At 53.4% G+C, this 18101-nt stretch overlaps 1 protein-coding gene across 1 annotated transcript in view; it reads left to right on the top strand.

Moving 5' to 3' along the window:
• KIAA1755 (KIAA1755 ortholog) overlaps positions 1-16682 on the top strand; it is a 38692-nt gene extending 22010 nt beyond the window's left edge. Inside the window, exons 6-14 of the mRNA XM_019972404.2 lie at positions 2811-2904; positions 3953-4039; positions 5127-5243; positions 7414-7512; positions 8380-8528; positions 10257-10395; positions 11631-11753; positions 12399-12617; positions 15413-16682. Of these exons, the coding sequence (XP_019827963.2) occupies positions 2811-2904; positions 3953-4039; positions 5127-5243; positions 7414-7512; positions 8380-8528; positions 10257-10395; positions 11631-11753; positions 12399-12617; positions 15413-16114 (1729 nt within the window). The 3' untranslated portion in view covers positions 16115-16682. The remainder of the gene's footprint in view (positions 1-2810; positions 2905-3952; positions 4040-5126; positions 5244-7413; positions 7513-8379; positions 8529-10256; positions 10396-11630; positions 11754-12398; positions 12618-15412) is intronic.
• The last annotated feature ends 1419 nt before the right edge of the window (positions 16683-18101 follow it).

The following is an 18101-nucleotide window of genomic DNA, read 5'->3' as shown; positions in this document are numbered from 1 at the left end:
CAGAGCCCAGCACCAGGTACCATATGAAGAGACATCACATCCTCTTGGTCCTGAGCCAGATGATGGGAAGAAAGCAGGACAGACCAAAAAAGCAGGATAGTCCCTGACACGGGGGCGTTCCCAGGCTGGTGGGGGAGATGGATGGTATGCAAGGAACCAGCCACGGACCAGCAGCTCTCGGGAGTGTTAGTGTGGTGAAGAAAACAGGGATATCGTAGATCAGTGCGGTTCTCAAACTCAACAGGCATTGGAACCATCTGGAGGGCTGTTAAAACACATGGTTGGGCCCCACCTCCAGAGTTTCTGGTTCAGTTGACTGGTCTGCATATGATCTGACAATGTGTATTTCTAACAAGTTTCCTGGTGATACTGATGTGGGTGGGCTGCAAACACATTTTGAGAGCCTCCGTTGTAAAAGGAAGGGCGAGGGGCGGTTAGTTTCAACTGAGAAATCAGGGAAGTCTTCCCTGAGGAAGTGATACTTGAGTTGGTGATGTACAGGGAAGCCTGGCATGCTGCAGTCCACAGGGTCGCAAAGAGACAGACTGAGCGACTGAACTGAACTGATCTGAATTATAAATATTTGTTGAACAAATGAAGGAAAGGGTGAATGGGTGAAGGAATGAATAAGCGAGAGAGCAAAAGAATGAGTGAGTGATGAGGCTCCCTCATCACTGATGATGAGTGATGACCAGGCTTATTTCTACCACCGCCCCTTCCCTCTACCTCCCATAAGACTTCAGGTTGGACTGCCTGGGGAAGAGATTCCATCTTTCCTCTGAGTCGCAGTGCCCAGGCAGAGGTGGGCTGGGGAGGGACTCGGGGGACCCTTTGGAACCTCCTCCTCCAACTCCACCCCATGGGAGCCAACACTGCCACCTGCTGGCCACTGAGATTTTTCTACCCTTTGTCCAAAGAGGAGTGGTTTTTCCCGTCTGAAGGGGAGATGGAATCCACCCCCGCCCCCTACCAATCTGCTGTGTGACCTGGGAGTGGTTACTTTGCCTCTCTGAAATGCCCCCTGAAAAAGGGAGATGACCAAGTGGGCTGTGAGGACCAAGCATGATCACAAAAAGGGAAGTGAGGTGCAGTGTGAACTGCGCATTTGTTGTTTTTCAGTCGCTCAGTCATGTCCGAGTCTTTTCGACCCCATGGACTGCAGCACGCCATGCTTCCCTGTCCTTCACCATCTCCCGGAATTTGCTCAAATTCATGTCCATTGAGTTGGTGATGCCATCCAACCATCCCATCCTCTGTCATCCCCTTCTCCTGTCTTCAACCTTTCCCAGTACCAAGGTATTTTCTAATGAGTCAGCTCTTCGCATCAGGTGGCCAGAGCACTGGAGCTTCAGCTTCAGCATCAGTGCTTCTAGTGAATATTCAGGACTGATTTCCTTTAGGGTTGCACCTGGGGATTTCCTTTAGCACTGCGCATGGGGTTCTCCTATGCTGGGCTTGCCTCTTCATTCCTGTTGTGAACCACCATTGCTGGGCACCTGCCCTGAGACAGGCTTCGTACTGGGTCGTGCTGGGGACCCCGATCCTCCTATATTTGGCCTTGACCTCTATGGGTGCCCAGGCTGGCAGTGGAGGCAGGGGTGGAAATGAACTTCCCTCCCAGTATGGGCACAGCCAGAAGCAGGTGAGGACCTGAAGTCAGAGCCCTGGCCTCACCTCCAAGAGCCTCCTCTCACTGTGTGCTATGTCACTGCCCAGTACCTCAGTTTCCCCTCTCACGACAGTGATAACAGCAGACATTGACATCCCTGTTTCTAATCCATCAGTCCTCATCACAGCCCCCGGAAGCCTACACTATCATTAGCCCCATTTACAGCTGGGAAACTGACTTCTAGAGAGGTGAAACAACATGCCCAGGTGACTGCCACAGCTCCACATCTCACACTGGCCACCTCTGGCTTTGGTCTGTGACTTGGGTGGTTGTAAGACTTGAAGGCAGTTGGGGGTTACTTTCCCAGTCTGATCGAATGGCCAGGGTAATTGGAACCACAGACTGCCTGGCTCCACCCCCTACCCACTGGACACATTTCTTGGAGGACGAGCAGGGGTGGAAGTGAAGCATCCTTACTGACAATTGAAACTGTTTGGAAAATCCCAAGGTAATCACTGAAAAGTACCCTGTGAACCGGTGAGGATGTTTGGGCTGCAAGTAACAAACTCCAACTCAAAATGTCTTATCTGATACGGAAATGTAGCAGTCTTTGTCTCTGCCTTATAGCTCTTTGTAAGAACATTTTAAAGGAGAAAATGTCTTTCCCAGAAGTCTCCAACAAACATCTCCTCACATCTCATTGGCCAGAAAATGTCACATGGTCCCTATCTAAACCAATCATTGGCCAGGGGAATTGGGTCAGCTGTTGGCCTCAACCAATCAGAATCCAGGCCCTGGGGGCGGAAGGGATGTGGTTATAGGAAGAAAGTTGGATTCTTGAACAAAATGAGCCTTCTCCCCCAACAAAAGGGGTGAATGAAGGTTGGGTGACTCACCTACTGCAACTGGGATAGTAGCATATAGTTTATGATTATTAGGGTGTCTGAGAGAGCTGTGTGAGGTACTGTAGGAGGCCTGAAGAGGGAGCAATACGCTCTGCCTGGAGAAGAATCATGGAGGGCTCTCTGGAAGTGGTGTGTGTTGGGGGCTTGGGGAGGCACTGGAAATTTGTCTTGTAGGATGAAGAGTGCAGTAGTACCCAGGTTTTTGGCAGCCAGTTTCCCTCACCTTCCACTGGGTCCTTCCCCTTCGAGGGCCTGATTCAACCAATAAGACTGCCAATTCTGTTTACCACCCACAGGCCTGAAGATAAAACTAAGGGGTTGGCAGTTGTGATTGATGCTAGGAAACAGCCCCCACATCCCGGTCTGGTCAGTGCCCTGCAGGCCACCCAGGTGAGTGGAAGTGGACAGCCTCAGCCTACCAAGTTTTAGAAGCACTGGAGGCCTTTGGATATTCACAGATCCTGGGGATGCTCAGAGCTAGGACTGGGACCCCAGGCAGGGAACCTTAGTTGCAGATAATAGAAACCCCAGCCCAGGGGATTTCCCTGGTGGTCCAGTGGGTAAGACTCTGTATTTCCACTGCAGGGGGCTTGGGTTCGTTTCCTGTTTGGGGAGCTAAGATCCCACATGCTGTGCAGCAAAAGAAACCCCAACCCAAACATGCTTAAAGACAAAGGTCATTCATTGGTTGATGTGACTCAGTCTGGAAATTAAATCCAGCCTCAAGTATGACTTGATTTGGGGGCTCAGATATTGTCCCCAGGATCTGGTTTCTCTCCCCATTTCTGGCTCCATTCCTCCGGGAGAGTGCCATTATCAGCCAGGACCCACTCTTTTGGCTGTGCGGTCCCCACCGTCTCTAATTTCATATGATCTGTCATTTAAATCCAAAAGAAAAGAGCAATTCTTTTCCCAGAAGTCCCAGCAAAAGCTTTCTTGAGGACCTTCTTAGCCCCCGTTGGCTCAGGTGTCCATCCATTAGTCAACCTCTGTGGTCAGGGGACTGTGGCACACTGATTGGCTGAGGTTTAGCTCACGTAAATCTCACCAACTCAGAATGGGGCAGGGAAGAGATTCATAACTCACCAGTACAGGCAGCAGCATAAACGGAAGCTTGGGATAAGCTCACCTTGTGGTCTGACCTCCACCCCATCTCCTCCTACTTCTCCCTTTATGGATGGGGAAACTGAGACCCAGAGGGGGCGGGGCACCCAGAAAGTTTGCAACCCAGCTTGAACCTGCTGTTCCCTTGACTTCCGATGACTCCCAATAAATCATTTGACTCATCCTCCAAATAAGGATCCCAGGCCTCCCTTCCATGTGGATCCCAGGCATGCGGAACCCTTACCCTGTCCCCATGGCCCATTTGCCCGCATCTTAGAGGGGAAGCTCGGTGAGGGCCTAGGCAGATCAGCTCTGAAATGGTTCTCTCTGACAGGCGCTGGTCCCAGCCTCCATCCGTGCCATGCTTTTCCTGGGGGAGAAGGAGGCAGCTCTCCAGCTGGAGGCACTACCTGACATCCAGGTAAGGGGAAGGCAGCATTGGTTGAGGTGCAGAGGAGTTGGGCTTGTGCTGAGCTGGGGTGAAGAATGGTGGCCCTGGAATAATAGAGTGCAAGTCAATTAGATATGAGGCCTGGATGCTACAAGGCTCCTGCCCAGCCCCCATGGTGTGCAAGTGTGCTCAGTCACGTCTGATTCTTTGCGACCTCATGGACTGTAGCCTGTCAGGCTCCTCTGTCCATGGAATTCTCCAGGTGAGAATACTGGAGTGGGTTGCCATTTCCTCCTCCAGGGGATCTTCCCGACCCAGGGATTGAATCTGTGTGCCCTACATTGGCAGGCAGAATCTTTACCACTCAACCACCAGGGGTGCCTACAGATTTCTTGGGGAATCACTGGTTCCCCAAGTACTGATTAAGTGGTTCTGGGTTGGGCCTGGGATTCTGCATTCTAGCATGTTCCTAAAGTGCTGCTGGGACTGCTGGTCCGTGGAGCACACTTGAAAAATCAGGGATGAAAAATGGGCTCCAGAACCCCACAGAATTCTCCCCATCCCACACTTAGGTATGTGGAGCTGTTTGTACTATAAACCTCAAGCTTCACTACCTGGGAAAAACAGTCAGCTAGTCCCTGCTCCACATCTTAGTGGGTACCGTTAGGATTTGGCGACTTTTCTCAACATCCCCAAGAACATCTCCATGGGTCTCCAGAAAATGGTACAGGACTGCAGAGGAGTTGCACGACAAGGGTCAGCTTTAATCGGTTTGTGTGATTGCCTGGACAACTGTGCTGGAAAGAGCCCAGCTCAGAGGGAAGGAGTGCCGTGATCGATTAATGATGTCTGCCTCCATCACAGGCTAGGAGAGTGGCAGTATGAGCGCTGTTTATTTGCTATTCCTTACACAGGGTCTGGCTCTCAACTTTGATTTATCAGTGTTTCCAGAGAAAATTCTTTGCCCAGAAAGCAACTCTTAAAGCCAGGGACAGTCTTACCCATGGGAGGTGGAGAAATGCTGGGGCATGGATCTGGGCAGGACCTTCTCAGACATTGGTCTCTACATTGAGTTCCCTCGTCAGAATTACTTTTTTTTTTTTTTTTTGGTCTGCAGGTAGAGGTGCTGACCTCACTGAAGGCCCTGAGCCACCATGTGGACCCCAGCCAGCTCCCTACGGCCCTGGAAGGCCCCTTCCCCTACTGTCATGGCGAGTGGGTGCAATTCTTCCAGGTGTCTATCATCACAGCCTTCACCCCACGCCCTCATCCCTTCTCTTTCCCCATTCTCTATCCCGTTCCATGGATCCACCTGAGCTTATCTGGTTCAAAAACAGTCATTCAACAAACACTGATAATGAGGGTGGAGAGTGGAGTGAAGAAGAGCTCAGGCTCTGGGGCCTGAAGGCCTGGCTCCCACCCCCAGCTCTGCTGTGTGACCTTGGGGAAGTTATACGCCATCTCTGAGCCCTTTTCCTCAATGACAGAATGGGGGTTAAGAAGACTACCTCCTCCTGGGGCTAGTGTGAGACTTGAGTTAAGGTGGGTAAAGAGCTTAGAAGAAAGGGTGTCTGCCACATGCTAAGAGTAATGTGAGTGTTACCCACAAATACATTTACAGGCATCTGCTTTGTGGACACACAAATCTCGGGGAACTCGGGGTCTGGTGGGGGAGGCAGGCGTGCTCCCTCCTGTAAGAGAGAGGAAGTAAGGAAGCTTCCAAGGGTCTGCTGCTTTCCCATGTGACCTCAGTCCCTACTCACCCCAACCCTGCAAGGGGGCATCTCATGCCTGGTTTAGCACATGAGGACGCACAGGATGGGCACGACTTCTGCAGCAACACAAAGGTGCTTATGGGCTTAAGCCACTCGAGGACCAGTGCTGAGAGCCAGCCCTGGGCTTTCTCTAGCCCAGGGCAGCTCGATTTCAGCACTGTTCCTACTTGGAGCTGGATAATTCATGTTGGGGGTGAGCTGTTTGCACACTGTCACACGATTAGTACCAGCCCTGGACCCTACCCACTCTGACGATAACTTCCTCCAAATGATGACAACCAAAAATGTCTCCAGACATCTCCCTGTGTCCCCTGGCGTGGGAGACCAGCCCCACAGAGACTCACCGGTCTCTAGTCTCACATGGCCGTTTGCTTGCTTGCTTTTGGCCTACGCTCTTCTTTTTAATTGGATCTATTTTCAAACAGACCGTACGTTCAAAATTCAATTAGTACAGAAGGGTATAAACTGAAAAATCTCTTACCCTACTCGTCCCACAGGCTCCCAGTTCCCCTCTCCAGAGATCTCCAGTTCCTCTAGGGGCTTTTAAACTATATTTTTGCTTTAATGCCTTCCCTTTAAATTGAATCTTACCTATAGATCCAGCCTATAGAGGCTTCCCTGGTCCTTCAAATTGTAAAGAATCTGCCTGCAGTGCAGGAGACCTGGGTTCGATCACTGGGTCAGGAAGATCCCCTAGAGAAGGGAATGGCAGCCCACTTCAGTATTCTTGCCTGGAGAATCCCAAAGAGAGAGGAGCCTGGTGGGCTACAGTCCATGGGGTCGCAAAGAGTTGTACACAACTGAGCAATTAGCATTTTCACTTTCATAACGCTAATAATGAAGATGATTAAGGATGCTATTCTAAGTGCCTGGAACAAATAAACCCATTTAGTCTTCACACAAGCCTCTAAGGCAGGAACTACTGTGCTCCCATTTTATAGAGGCAGTGGAGGCACAGAGAGGTTAAGAAACTTGCCCAAGGCCTCACAGCTAGCAAGTGGTAAAGCCAGGCTGAAGTGGGACCCAGAGAGGATGGCCTCCAACCCTGCCATCTCACCCCTCCTACCGTTCCCTCCCCCACCATATCCCCAGTGGCCTGGGAGTAGGTCAGACCTGTCCTCTGTCTTTTCCCCTCTCATTTCTATCATGAGTGGTTCTCAAACTGTGGTCCCTGGACCAGTAGCATCAGCCTCACCTGGGGACCTGTTAGAAATGCACACTCTCATGACCCACTGCAGAGAAACTAAACCAGAAACCTGGGAGGAGGGCTCAACAGCCTGGATTTTTAAAAAAATAATTCTCTTGATATGGACCATTTTAAGATTCTTCATTGAATTTGTTACAGTACTTCTTCTATTTTACGTTCCGGTTTTTTGGCCAAGAGGCATGTAGAATCTTAGCTCCCCGACCAAGGATCAGACAGACCTGCATCCCCTGCATTGGAAGGCGAAGTCTTAACCACTGGCCAACCAGGGAAGTCCTGCAGCCTGGATTTTAACTGGCTTTCCAGGCGATTCTGATGCAGCTAACGTTTGAGAACCACCAGCCTGCATGTCCTCCTGGTGGGTGGAGGGGAGCGGCGTCCTCTTCGCAGGCTGACACCCCCACTCTGGGCCTCCTGTCCTGCAGAAGCTGGATCCTTTCCTCGTTGACCTTCGCCAGGCCTCCTGCCTGCTAAAGGCTTCCATCAAAGAGTTTGAGAAGGGTGAGCCCCCTGGAGGGGTGCAGGTGAGCCAGGGGCCAGAAGTGGGGAAACCACAACACACCCCCGATTCCATGGACTAAGGGCTCAGTGAAGGGCCCTTAGTTTTCATTCATTCATTCAGCTGATGTTTATTGGACAGTTAATATGTGTCACGCCCTGGAGACCCAGCCTGGGGTCCCTGCCTTCATGGGGCTCATGGTGCAGTGTGAGAGGTCATTAAAAAAAAAAAAGTAGACAGAAATGGACATGTCACTACAAGTAATGCTAAAGGCTATGAAAGTAAGATTGAGAATAATGGGGAAGAAGGGTATTGAAGCTGAGCCTTGAAGGATGAGATGGAACCCTGGGAACAGGAACAGGACTGTGCTCCAGGTAGAGGGCAATCATGTTCAAAGGCCCTGAGGCGGGGCTGTGCTTGGTATATTTGAGCAAGGAGGCCAGTGTGGAACAAAGTAAGGGAAAGGGAGGAGACCTTCTGGGTCCACAGCTGTATTAGGGAGAAGCTGGGTTGGGATTTGATTCTAAATGGGAAGGGAAGCTGCTGGAGAGTTCTAAGCAGCAGTGGGATGATCATATGGGCCCTTTGAGATCTATCTGGTTGCCATACAGAGAACAGACTGCAGGGGGAGCCAGGGTGCTATGGGGAAATCAGCAGAGCCCTGGGATGGGTGTACCAGTAAGAGATGATGGTGCTTGGACCAGTGAGGTTGCCATGGTGATGAGAGGAAGGTTGGTTTGAGGAGATGTTTTAGAGATAGAAAGGATGGACTTTCCGTAAGACCTTGAATGCCCAACTGGGGGAGTCAGATAGGATCAGGGTGTGGGGAGCCCTGGAAGGTTATAGAAGGAGAGTGGGAATTGAGCCTCAGGCTACTTCCCTACCCTGGCAGGAGGCCTCCAGGTGTCTGAGCAAGTCCAAGGAGCTGATGGAGGCAGTGCTAAGGGACCCAGGCCTGATGAGCCTCCAGCGGGAAGGCGGAGCCACCCTGGCCAGGCTGAGACAGGAGGGTAGCAGGCTGAACTTCAACCCGGACGTCAGGTACAGGCACCAGGCTTTTCCTCCCCAACCACATTATGTTCCCTGGGTTGGGACTCAGAGCTGGGGCCACTTTGCTGAGGGGTCACATAGGGTGGGCTCCGAGGATGTACAGAATCGGGGTGTTTGCAGTGCCCATATTCCAAGCTGAGGCTTGTACCTCAGCAAGTCCCTTCTCTGTGGTCTTCCTAAGCCCAGGCATTGGAGGACAAGCTCCCCCTGCTTCCGGTCACCATCATAGACCAAGCACTATCTCTGACCTAAACCCTGGGATGAGTGCCTTCAAGAGCTTGTCTCTTATTCCTCATAAGATTACATGAGGCCTGCCTCCTCCTATTTGGCTGATGGATGCTGAGGCTGAGAGAAGGGAAGTAAGAGCCAGGCCACATGAGCACTAACCCCCAAACTTCCCTGCCTGCCGTGGCAGGGGCCTGAGAGAACTTCACGGTGTGTTAAGGTCTCAGAACCAGAGAGCAAACTGCACATTCCTAGGAAGTACCAATTTTCTTAAAGTTAGGGATGGGGTGGGGTGCAAATCAGCAATTAAATCAGCCAGCAATTGTAAAAATTTTGTCTCTGTTAGAACGAGCACAATTACAAAGTTTGCATAAGCTTCCAAGAACGTTTTGTTTATTTAACCAACCTCAAACAGCACTTAGTATGAGCACAGCATTGTTCTAAGGGCCTCGAGAATGTTAACGTGTTTAATTCCCACCCACACAGTGTATCCTAGTACCGTCCTTATTTTACAGTGGAAGAGCCTGGAGCTCGGAGAGAGGATAAATGACTTGCCCAAGGTCACACAGCCAGGACATGAACCCAGGCAGCCTGGCCCAGAATCTTGAACACACCACCCTGAGCTGTGCCCACAGACAGATTCATGCAGATGCGAGTGCTGGGCAGCGGCTCCTGGAGGTGGAGTCATCTCCCTGCCCCTCACATGGCCTGGTGGGGCTGGCACTGCCTTTCCCAGCACGCCCCTGCCTGCCTGGTTGGGCTCCGGGGCCTCTTTGGTTCGCCATAGGCCCGTCCAGATCGCTGGCCACCAGAAGCTCCACCAGGGGGCGCTGTGGTCCCATGTGAGCCACTCCGCGCGTTGGTTCTGCAGCTCCTGCCTGTCCCCAACTTCCTCCCTCCCTTTGCCAGACTGCCTGGCATTTTCCATCCTGTTCACTCACCCGGGGCGCTCACCTATTCCCTGGAAGGGTAGTGACCCGTGGGAACCTGCGGTCAGATGAGGCTCCCTCCAGGAGAACAGACTCTCCTTCCCTCTCCTCTTTTACCTTTTCCTTCCAAAGGATCGCTAGGGCAGAGGAGGGCGCAACCACCTTGTGAGGTGGGTTCTGTTACCCTACTTGTTATAGCTGAAGAAACGGAGTCCAGAAAGGGTGAGGAATTTGCATAAGCTCCTCTTACTGGAAGGTAGCAGGCCTGGGGTGTGAACTCAGATCTGTCCACCTCGGTTCCTACCTTCCTAGGGAAAAACAGGGTCATTTGGTTTCCCTCTGTGGCCTCTGGTCCTCCCAGTCGCACAGAAGGCCAAGGCTGAGGCCCAGAGAGGTGTGGGGACCCGCCCAAGGTCACACAGCAAGTCAGCAGCTGAAGCACCCAGGCCAAGGCCACAGAGTTGGAGGGAGTTAGGGAGGCAGGTCTATGCTGGGCAGAAGTGCAGGGAGTGGGGGGCAAGGGATCAACATCTTGGGTTTTCGCTCACCCTCTGTGGCCTCCCAGGAGCCATCTGGCAGAAGCTGCCGCCCTGTACAGCCTTGTGGATGAGCAGCTGCACGTCCTGGCCACTGTGTCCAACCACCTCCTGAGAAGGCTGGAGCTCCGTGTCCGTCTGGGCCGCCTGGAAGCTGCCATCCACCAGGTGAGAGTGGGGAAGGAGGAGGCTGGCCCAGGAACCTGAGGGTGGAGGTGGGGCTCCTGCCGCTCCAGGCCCCGCCCCAGCCAGGCGCTTTGCTCTGGTATAAAGATACCAGGTTGGCACTTCTTGGAGAGCCAGGTAGGGGTTCTTGGAGCATACAACGTGCACTCCGTAAGTGTGCTTGGTGACTGAGGACATAACTCAAGACACTGCGTTTTTTATATATGTATATAATTTTGTATATTTATTTATTTCTGGCTGTGTTAGGTCTTCATTGCTGCGCGGGTTTTTCTCTAGTTGCGGTGAGCGGGAGCTACTCTCTAGTTACGATGCACAGGTGTCTCGCGACGGTGGCTTCTCTTGTTGCTGGCTCTAGGTTTGCCGGGCTCAGTAGCTGCAGCTCCTGGGCTCTAAAGCACAGGCTCATTAGTTGTCGTGCACAGGCTTCGTTGCTCCGAAGCACGTGGGATCTTCCCCAACCAGGGATCAAACCTGTGTCTCCTGCATTGGCAGGCAGGTTCTTTACCGGTGAGCCATCAGGGAAGCCCCCCAGAAGCTGCATTTCTTAAATACCAGCTTTGTCCCAAGCCCTGGGCTGGAGCCTTTGCGACCATCACCACTTTTCAGCCTCATCCCTGACCAGCAACACAGGGAAGACTTTAGGATTTCGCCTACTCACTGATGAGGAAACGGGGTCTGGGAGACGTTATGTCACCTGCCCTTGTCGCACACCTGGGGGTCTGATCCTGGAGCCCACACCGGGCACCATCCTGTCCAACTGCCGGTGCCTAGAGCCACCACCTCCCTGCATGCTCGGGGTCGTGGAGCACAGGGTGCCCGGAGCCAGACGGCCTGGGTTCCAGTACCGGTTCCAGCACTTACTAGTGGTGTGATCTAGACAAGGTGCTTAACTATTCAGTGCCTAGATTTCCTCATCTGTTAAACGGGGGATGAAATTAGTGGCCACACGGGGCTTTGTGAGGATAAAGTAGGTGAGTATGTGCCCTTTAAGACACCCCGGAATACGAAGAGGACTCGTGGGATCGAGAGCCATTTTACCCCATCTGTCCCTCATTGAATCCTCATGTCGCCAGAATCGAGGGCGGGGGATTTCAGGCCAGGTCAGTGGGCCCCCAAATGACTGAGGACAAGACCTCAGCCTCTCACGAAATCGGGAGGCTGGCCAAGGGATATTTCCTCAGCAGTCCCTCACATCCAAACCTCCCTCCCTGCTCCAGGTCAGCCACTGGATGGAGCAGGAAGGAAGCCGGTGCCTGCAAGTGCTGACCCCCAAGGACGGAAGCTTGGACACAGTGGAGAAAGCCCACGCAGAGTTTGAGGACTTCTTCCTTCAGGCTGCGGTGCATTCCTGAGACTGAGGGACAGGATGGGAGCAGATGGAGAGGACCAGAGCAGGGTGGGGGTGGCACTGCTGGGAAAAGTTGCGAAGGTGGGGAAGTACTAGAAAGCTGCTCAAGACAGTGAGGGAAGAAGCTTGGATCACAAAGGGCTTGGCTTAGATATTGTCTCTTCCAGGAAGCTTTCCCTGACTACCAAGTCCAAAGATGACCGATCTCAGAATCCCTGACAGATTTCTTAAAATACAGATTCCAGAGTCCTACTCTAGCCCTACTGAATCAGCCTGGGAGGTGGGGGAGTCTGCCTTCTGATGTGCTGGGCCCTGGGGCCCAGGGCAATTCAGCCCCTGTTTTAACCCCCAGGGAACTTCCAGGGCAGTTTTGTTTTTTTTTTTTTTGGAGGGTGGGTTGGAGGGGCAATGGGGAAATAGTCAGAAGGGGAACACCATGGTAACATAGATGAGAAGCCTCTAACTCAGACTCTGGAGTCAGGGAATTTTTCCAGAAGAAGGTGACACTAAGTAGAGTCTCAGTGGGCAAAGTGAACCCCGGATTCCCATTTTATAGATGAGGAAACTGAGACTCAGGAAGTCTCATATCTTGGTAGAGAGGCTGGAGCTGAGTGGACACCCTCCCCTCCCCACTCAGGCCCAATACCGCCGCGGCCTGGAGCTGTGCAAGCAGGCGGCCCAGCTGGCAGCAGCAGCCAGGGCTGGGGAGGCAGGAGGGACCGAGCTCCCGGAGCTGGCAGCCTTTGCCTTCACCCAGCGGGCCTTCCAGGCGAAGCTGACCCACTTCTACATGGCGGCCGAGCGGCAACGCACAGACCTGGAGACGCTGCTCCACCTGCACCACTTCTGCAAGAAGGTGAGCCTTCCAGCCTAGGCCTCCCACCCCTGCCCCCAGCGCCTGGGAGGAAGGGTGGGCAGGAGTGGCCAGGCGCAGTGCTAGGCTCTCTTCATTCCACAGTCATTTCCATAGCAAAGAGAGTTAGCTGCATTTTCTGAAAGGGAAGCAAGGTTTGCAAGATGAAGTTACCCCCCTAAACCAGGTCCGGCTGATCTCTGAACCCGGTTTGTCCCACTACACAGGAGCCTCCCCGGGACACGAACTCTCAGAGGACCCTCGGAAAACATCTGCTTCTTAAGTGATGGGTTTAGGGGCACGTTGTTGTCGTTCAGTTGCTCAGTCGTGTCAGACTCTTTGTGACCTCATGGACTGCAGCACGCCAGGCTTCCCTGTCCTTCACCATCTCCCAGAGTTTGCTCAAACTCATGTCCATCAAGTCGGTGATGCCATCCAACCAGCTCATCCTCTACGCCCCCTTGTCCTCCTGCCCTCGATCTTTCCCAGCATCAGGGTCTTTTCCAGTCAGTCGGCTCTTTGCATCAGGTGTCAAAGTATTGGAGCTTCAGCTTCAGCATCAGTCCTTCCAATGAATATTCAGGGTTGATTTCCTTTAGCATTGACTGGTTTGATTTCCTTACTATCCAAGGGACTCTCAAAAGTCTTCTCCAGCACCACAGTTCAAAGACATCAATTCTTCAGCGTTCAGCCTTCTTTATGGTCCAACTCTCACATCCATACATGACTACTGGAAAAACCATAGCTTTGACTATCTGGACCTTTGTCGGCAAACTGATGTCTCTGCTTTTTAATATGCTGTCTAGGTTTGTCATTGCTTTTTGGAGCCTGGGGATTTCTGAGAATCTGAGCAAAGTCATAGACTTTCCCTCCACATGTAGACCTTTGCAGGCAACTTCATGGGGTGAGAACCAGGCTGAGAACCTTGATCTAGTCCCACCTCTCTGTTGCAGAGCTGGGGCAACAGGAGGAAGAGGGGTAATGCCTCGTGGGTTAAGGGTATCTGGAAGCTTCTCTCCCCTGTTTACTAAATTTAGCCAGTTTCATCCCCATCAACCTTCTCTGGAGAAAGCAAGCTAGCTCCAGCACTGAGGCCTTCTCACTGGCTGTTCTCTCAGGCTGGAAAACTTTTCCCCTTGACGGGCTGGCTCCTTGCCTTTGGTAAGTCTCAGCTCGTATGTCCCTTCCTCACAGAGGTCCTGCCTGAGCCCGCAGCTCCTGCCCCACCCACCACATTCTCTCTCATCACCCTGTGCTGATGACTTCATGGGGCTCTTTGCAATCAGCTTATCCTGTGGCTCCATCACCTGCTCGCCTCTCCCTTATCTGTCACTGTGAGCTGGGCTCCTCCAGCAGGGACCAGGTCCGACTGGGTCCTGGTTCTATCACGGTGCCCAGGGCAGGGTCAGCACCCAGAGGAGGCTCAGTAATTGGTCACGTGAATGGAGGAAGAGTGAGGAGTCTGGTGTAGGGAGAAGGGCTGGGGGGCGTGCAGGAGCCCAGAGTCTTTCGGAGGTCGTACAAGACAGGAGGGGATGGCCTTAACCTTCATTCCCACCTGGCCTGTCTCTCAGCATTCAGCCTGGGTGTTCAGCCCCGTTCTCCTCTCCGGCTTTGAATTTTAATCCGCACAATAAGCAGTGGGGCAAGATGGTTTCTGAGGTGCTGTCCACCTCTGTCTGGCTTGGCCTGGAATATCTGGTCCCAGACAGACAGACAGCCGGACGGCTCAGTGCTGGGCTCAGCCCCAGATGGAGAGCGTGCGGGCGGCAGCTTTGGCACTAAATAATAATAACACGATTGTACCGCTAAGGGAGATTTATGGAGCCCTTTCCCAGCCATGAGCTCAGTGTGCTTCCGCGAATATGAAGCCATTTATCTACAGACAAGTTCCTTTAATCCGCGGAAGGATGGTCTCCTCGGAGAAAATGGTTCTTCAGTCCCCACCGCCTAACGACTCGCTGTCGGCTTCTAAATTAATGGAGAGAAAGATTATGTTTTTCACGAGCTGCTGGAAATGTGTTGGCTCTTTGCGGCCTGCAGACATTTTGTGGGTGACGTGGGGGCAGGCAGAATCCCCAAAGAGGGCCTGACCAGAGTGAAGGGGCTTCCAGGCCAGGTCTGGCTGACAGTCTCCCCATGGAACTGCAAGGGTGTGGCCCCACCTGGGCCAGTTTCTCCTGTTCAAGGAGGTGCTTGCAAGATACCCTCTTGAGGCGGGACAGTTGAGTTCAAATCCCAGCTTCTCCCTGACCTGAGGCAAGTGACTTCACGTCTCTGAGCCTCAGTTTCCTCCTCTGTAAAATGGGCCACTGGTTCAGTGAGATCCTACATGAGATGCACAGAGGCTGGCAGACGGTCAGTGGTTCAATCAATATTAGCCAGTCTCCTCCCTCAGCACCACTTATAAGGGGTTCATACCCTCCGAGAATCCACATTATTCAGCTCCCCAATTTTCATGATTAGTTACCACAACCTCCACTTTATGTAGGGGGAATCTGAGCCCTAGAGAGGGTTGAGTCCTTACTGGTCCCTAAGTCTGGAAGACTGTGCCTAAAGATCTCAAGGGTGATGGGGATTGTTTCTGGTGGGTCCTTGGGGAAGAAAGAGGAATATTGTTATCAGCAGCAGCAGCAGAGAGAACCACAGCCATGCTGGGTGGGGAGGGGCCTAACATGGATTGGGCATTTTTATTAATTCTCTCTAGCTAGATTCATTATTGAAGCCTCCTCTCTGCTCAGAGGGAGTACATCCCTATCCTCACGGAAACCCCACCTCCCTCTTTTCTTGTCTCCCAGGTGACCTGGTTCCACATGGACTGTCAGGACCTGATGGCCCAGCTGAGGCTGGGCAAGGCCCAGAGGACCAGCCCTGGGGACCAGCGCCGTCTCCACCGCTACCTGCAGCGCCTGGCGTCCGAGTTTCCTGCCGAGAAGCTCACAGCCATGGGGCTGCAGGTGGCCTCGCTGAGCCGGGAGGGCCTGGGCCGGGACCTGTGGGAGGAGGCCCAGGCGAGACACGAGGACATCCAGATGCTCCTGAAGAAGGCGCTAGCCCACTGTCCGTGCCCAGCAGGTTCCCCGGCCCACCCCACGTGCCCGGAACTCAGGGGGGCGGCCGCCAAGGACCAGGGCCTGAATGGGGAAGTCACTTCCAAGGGCAGATGGGACCTGCCCCTCCAGGACTCACTGGGTTCAGATCGTTCGCCCAAATCCCGTTGGCCTCCTTGGGCCCCCAGGCGCGGACAGAACAGAAATCTCCAAGCGGCCCCTCCGACCCAGGAAGCTGGCCAGGCTGTTGAGGCTGATGAAGGCAGAACCCCCCATGGGCCCTTGGACCCCGCTCCTGAGCGTTTCCTCACCACCCTCTTCTCCTGGCAGCGACTCCCCAGGCAGACTCAGATCTCCCAGCCTGCTGGGGACAGCTTCTCCTCAGAGGGGACAGGCTCACAGACGTCTCTGGAGGACTCGCCCCACACAAGTCCCCCTGCTTCCCTCTAGCTGGGAGTTCCCGTCAATCATCAGACTCCTGAGGGCGGGGTGCGGGGAGTGCTTGGGGTGGAGCCCAGCAACAGATGGGGAGCCCAGGATGATCCCTCAGAACGTAGCTACTGAGTTTGGCCCGTGCTTGGAGGATGAGAACCCGGCACCTGCTCCTGGCCCCAGGTAGCTCCGGGAAGCCCGACTCACATTCGGAATAATGAGAGCGCAGGGCAGGGCAGGACATGGGGAAGCGTGGCATTGGCTCCAAAACCCCAGAGACTCGTCGTGGAAAGAGCTGATGGTACATACCTTTCCAGAGGTCTCTGACTTAGGCGGGCCAGATGCCCGCCTGGAGTTCTGGGGTGTGCCAGCTTCCTCTTGGAACACGAGGGGCAGAGCTGCCCTCATGATGGAACCCAGGGTGGGGAGATTGGGGAGTGGTTTCTTGTCTTAGGGGCCCACAAGGAAACAAACCCTACACAAGGATTCGAGTGCACATTTCTTTGGCTTTGATCCCAGGAACTACTGGCAAAGGAGCAGGGGGAGTGAGTCTGGGAAGGGAATAAAGGGTGTGCTGTCAAGGGAATTATCGCATGTAATTTATTCGCTGGTACCGCTGGCCTCAAGCAAAGAGAATCACCTGCTGGAGGCCAGTTAGTGCACAAAAGAGGGGTAGGGAGGTGGACTCTCTGCCGCGTCTCTGTCACTTGGCTCCTCCAACCGATATGAACATCAGTCTGAAGTTCAAGGAACCCCAGAGAGGACCCCTTCCTTCTCCTGTATCTCTGTCTTCTTCCCCTCCCCAGCACAGGTCCTCAGACCCTACCATCCGCTCTCCCCACCCTAAGCCCCACCTCTCTCTAGGCACAGCCTCTGGTGTCCAGTGCCATCAGGTTTTGCTGTGGTAGGGAGCCACATCCCCAGCCAGCAGGTGGTGCGAGGAGACAGTGGGAAAAGACTCAAGAGGCTCTGAGATCAGAGCATCCAGAAGAAAGCGGGCCTTTCACAATGCCCGGAGTGACCCCGGCTGGCGCCTCCCCTGAATGTCATTATCCCAAGAGCATGTGCCTGTCTGTCCTAGGATGCCTCACCAAGGTGGCCTCTGGTAGCTTAGCCCTGGAATTTTCCTGGCTCCGGGATGAGGGTGGGGTACACGTCCTCCCACAAGATGAGGCTCTAGAAGGAGTGGGGGAGGCAGGACCGGAGAACAAACAGGGTTTCTCAAGAGCCGTCTCAGTAGAGAGAGCCGCACAAATCTCCATGCCCAAAATATCTTTGGGCATCTTCCGGGACTCAAGATTCCGTCAAGAGTGGTCTGAGGCCTCTCTGCCTGAGAACCACAAGCAGAGCTGTTCAAAGGCAGTTTCCTAGGGGATCCCACCCCAGATAATCAAAACCAGACCCGTGGGGCGGGGTGGCTGGAACTTGCATTTGTAACCAACTGCTCAGGCAACACAGTGAAGTGTGTGTGTTGTTGGGAAACACTTGGGGCTGAGACCTGAGCCGGTGCCCCCACCCCAACCCCAAGCCAGCTCTGATCTTTCATTCCAATCTCCTGCCTTCTGTCCAGACAGCCCTGAGGATGCAGGAGGCATTTGATTGCCCATCTCCATCCATGCCTGTTGCCTCAGAGTGGGGCTGAAGGCTCTTAAAATGCTGTTGCCATAGCAACAGCATCCAGCCAGTGGGGACCACAGGCAGGGAGCCAGGGTACCTGGGGTGTAAGGATGAAAACTGAGTTCTGAGAGGCTACAGCTACTGCTAGGGCTGAGAGGGGCTGAGGAGGGGTATGGATAATCCAGGAATCCTTGGGAGGGAGGGTCTCCAAAGCCGTCTCATACATCCCTCTGTCTCCAAAAAGAACCGAACCCCAACAACTTGTTTATTCACAGCAGCCCAAAGGAGAGAAAGGGGTGCAGAAATGAAATATAGTAATTAATAATAGTAAGGCTTTCTGGTGGCTTGGTAGTAAAGAATCTGCCAGCCAATGCAAGAGACACAGGTT

This window comes from Bos indicus, chromosome 13 (genome assembly GCF_029378745.1).
Source record: "Bos indicus isolate NIAB-ARS_2022 breed Sahiwal x Tharparkar chromosome 13, NIAB-ARS_B.indTharparkar_mat_pri_1.0, whole genome shotgun sequence".
Taxonomy (NCBI): domain Eukaryota; kingdom Metazoa; phylum Chordata; class Mammalia; order Artiodactyla; family Bovidae; genus Bos; species Bos indicus.
The sequence above is the reverse complement of the archived record's forward strand: the minus strand, read 5'-3'. Positions and strand labels throughout refer to the sequence as shown.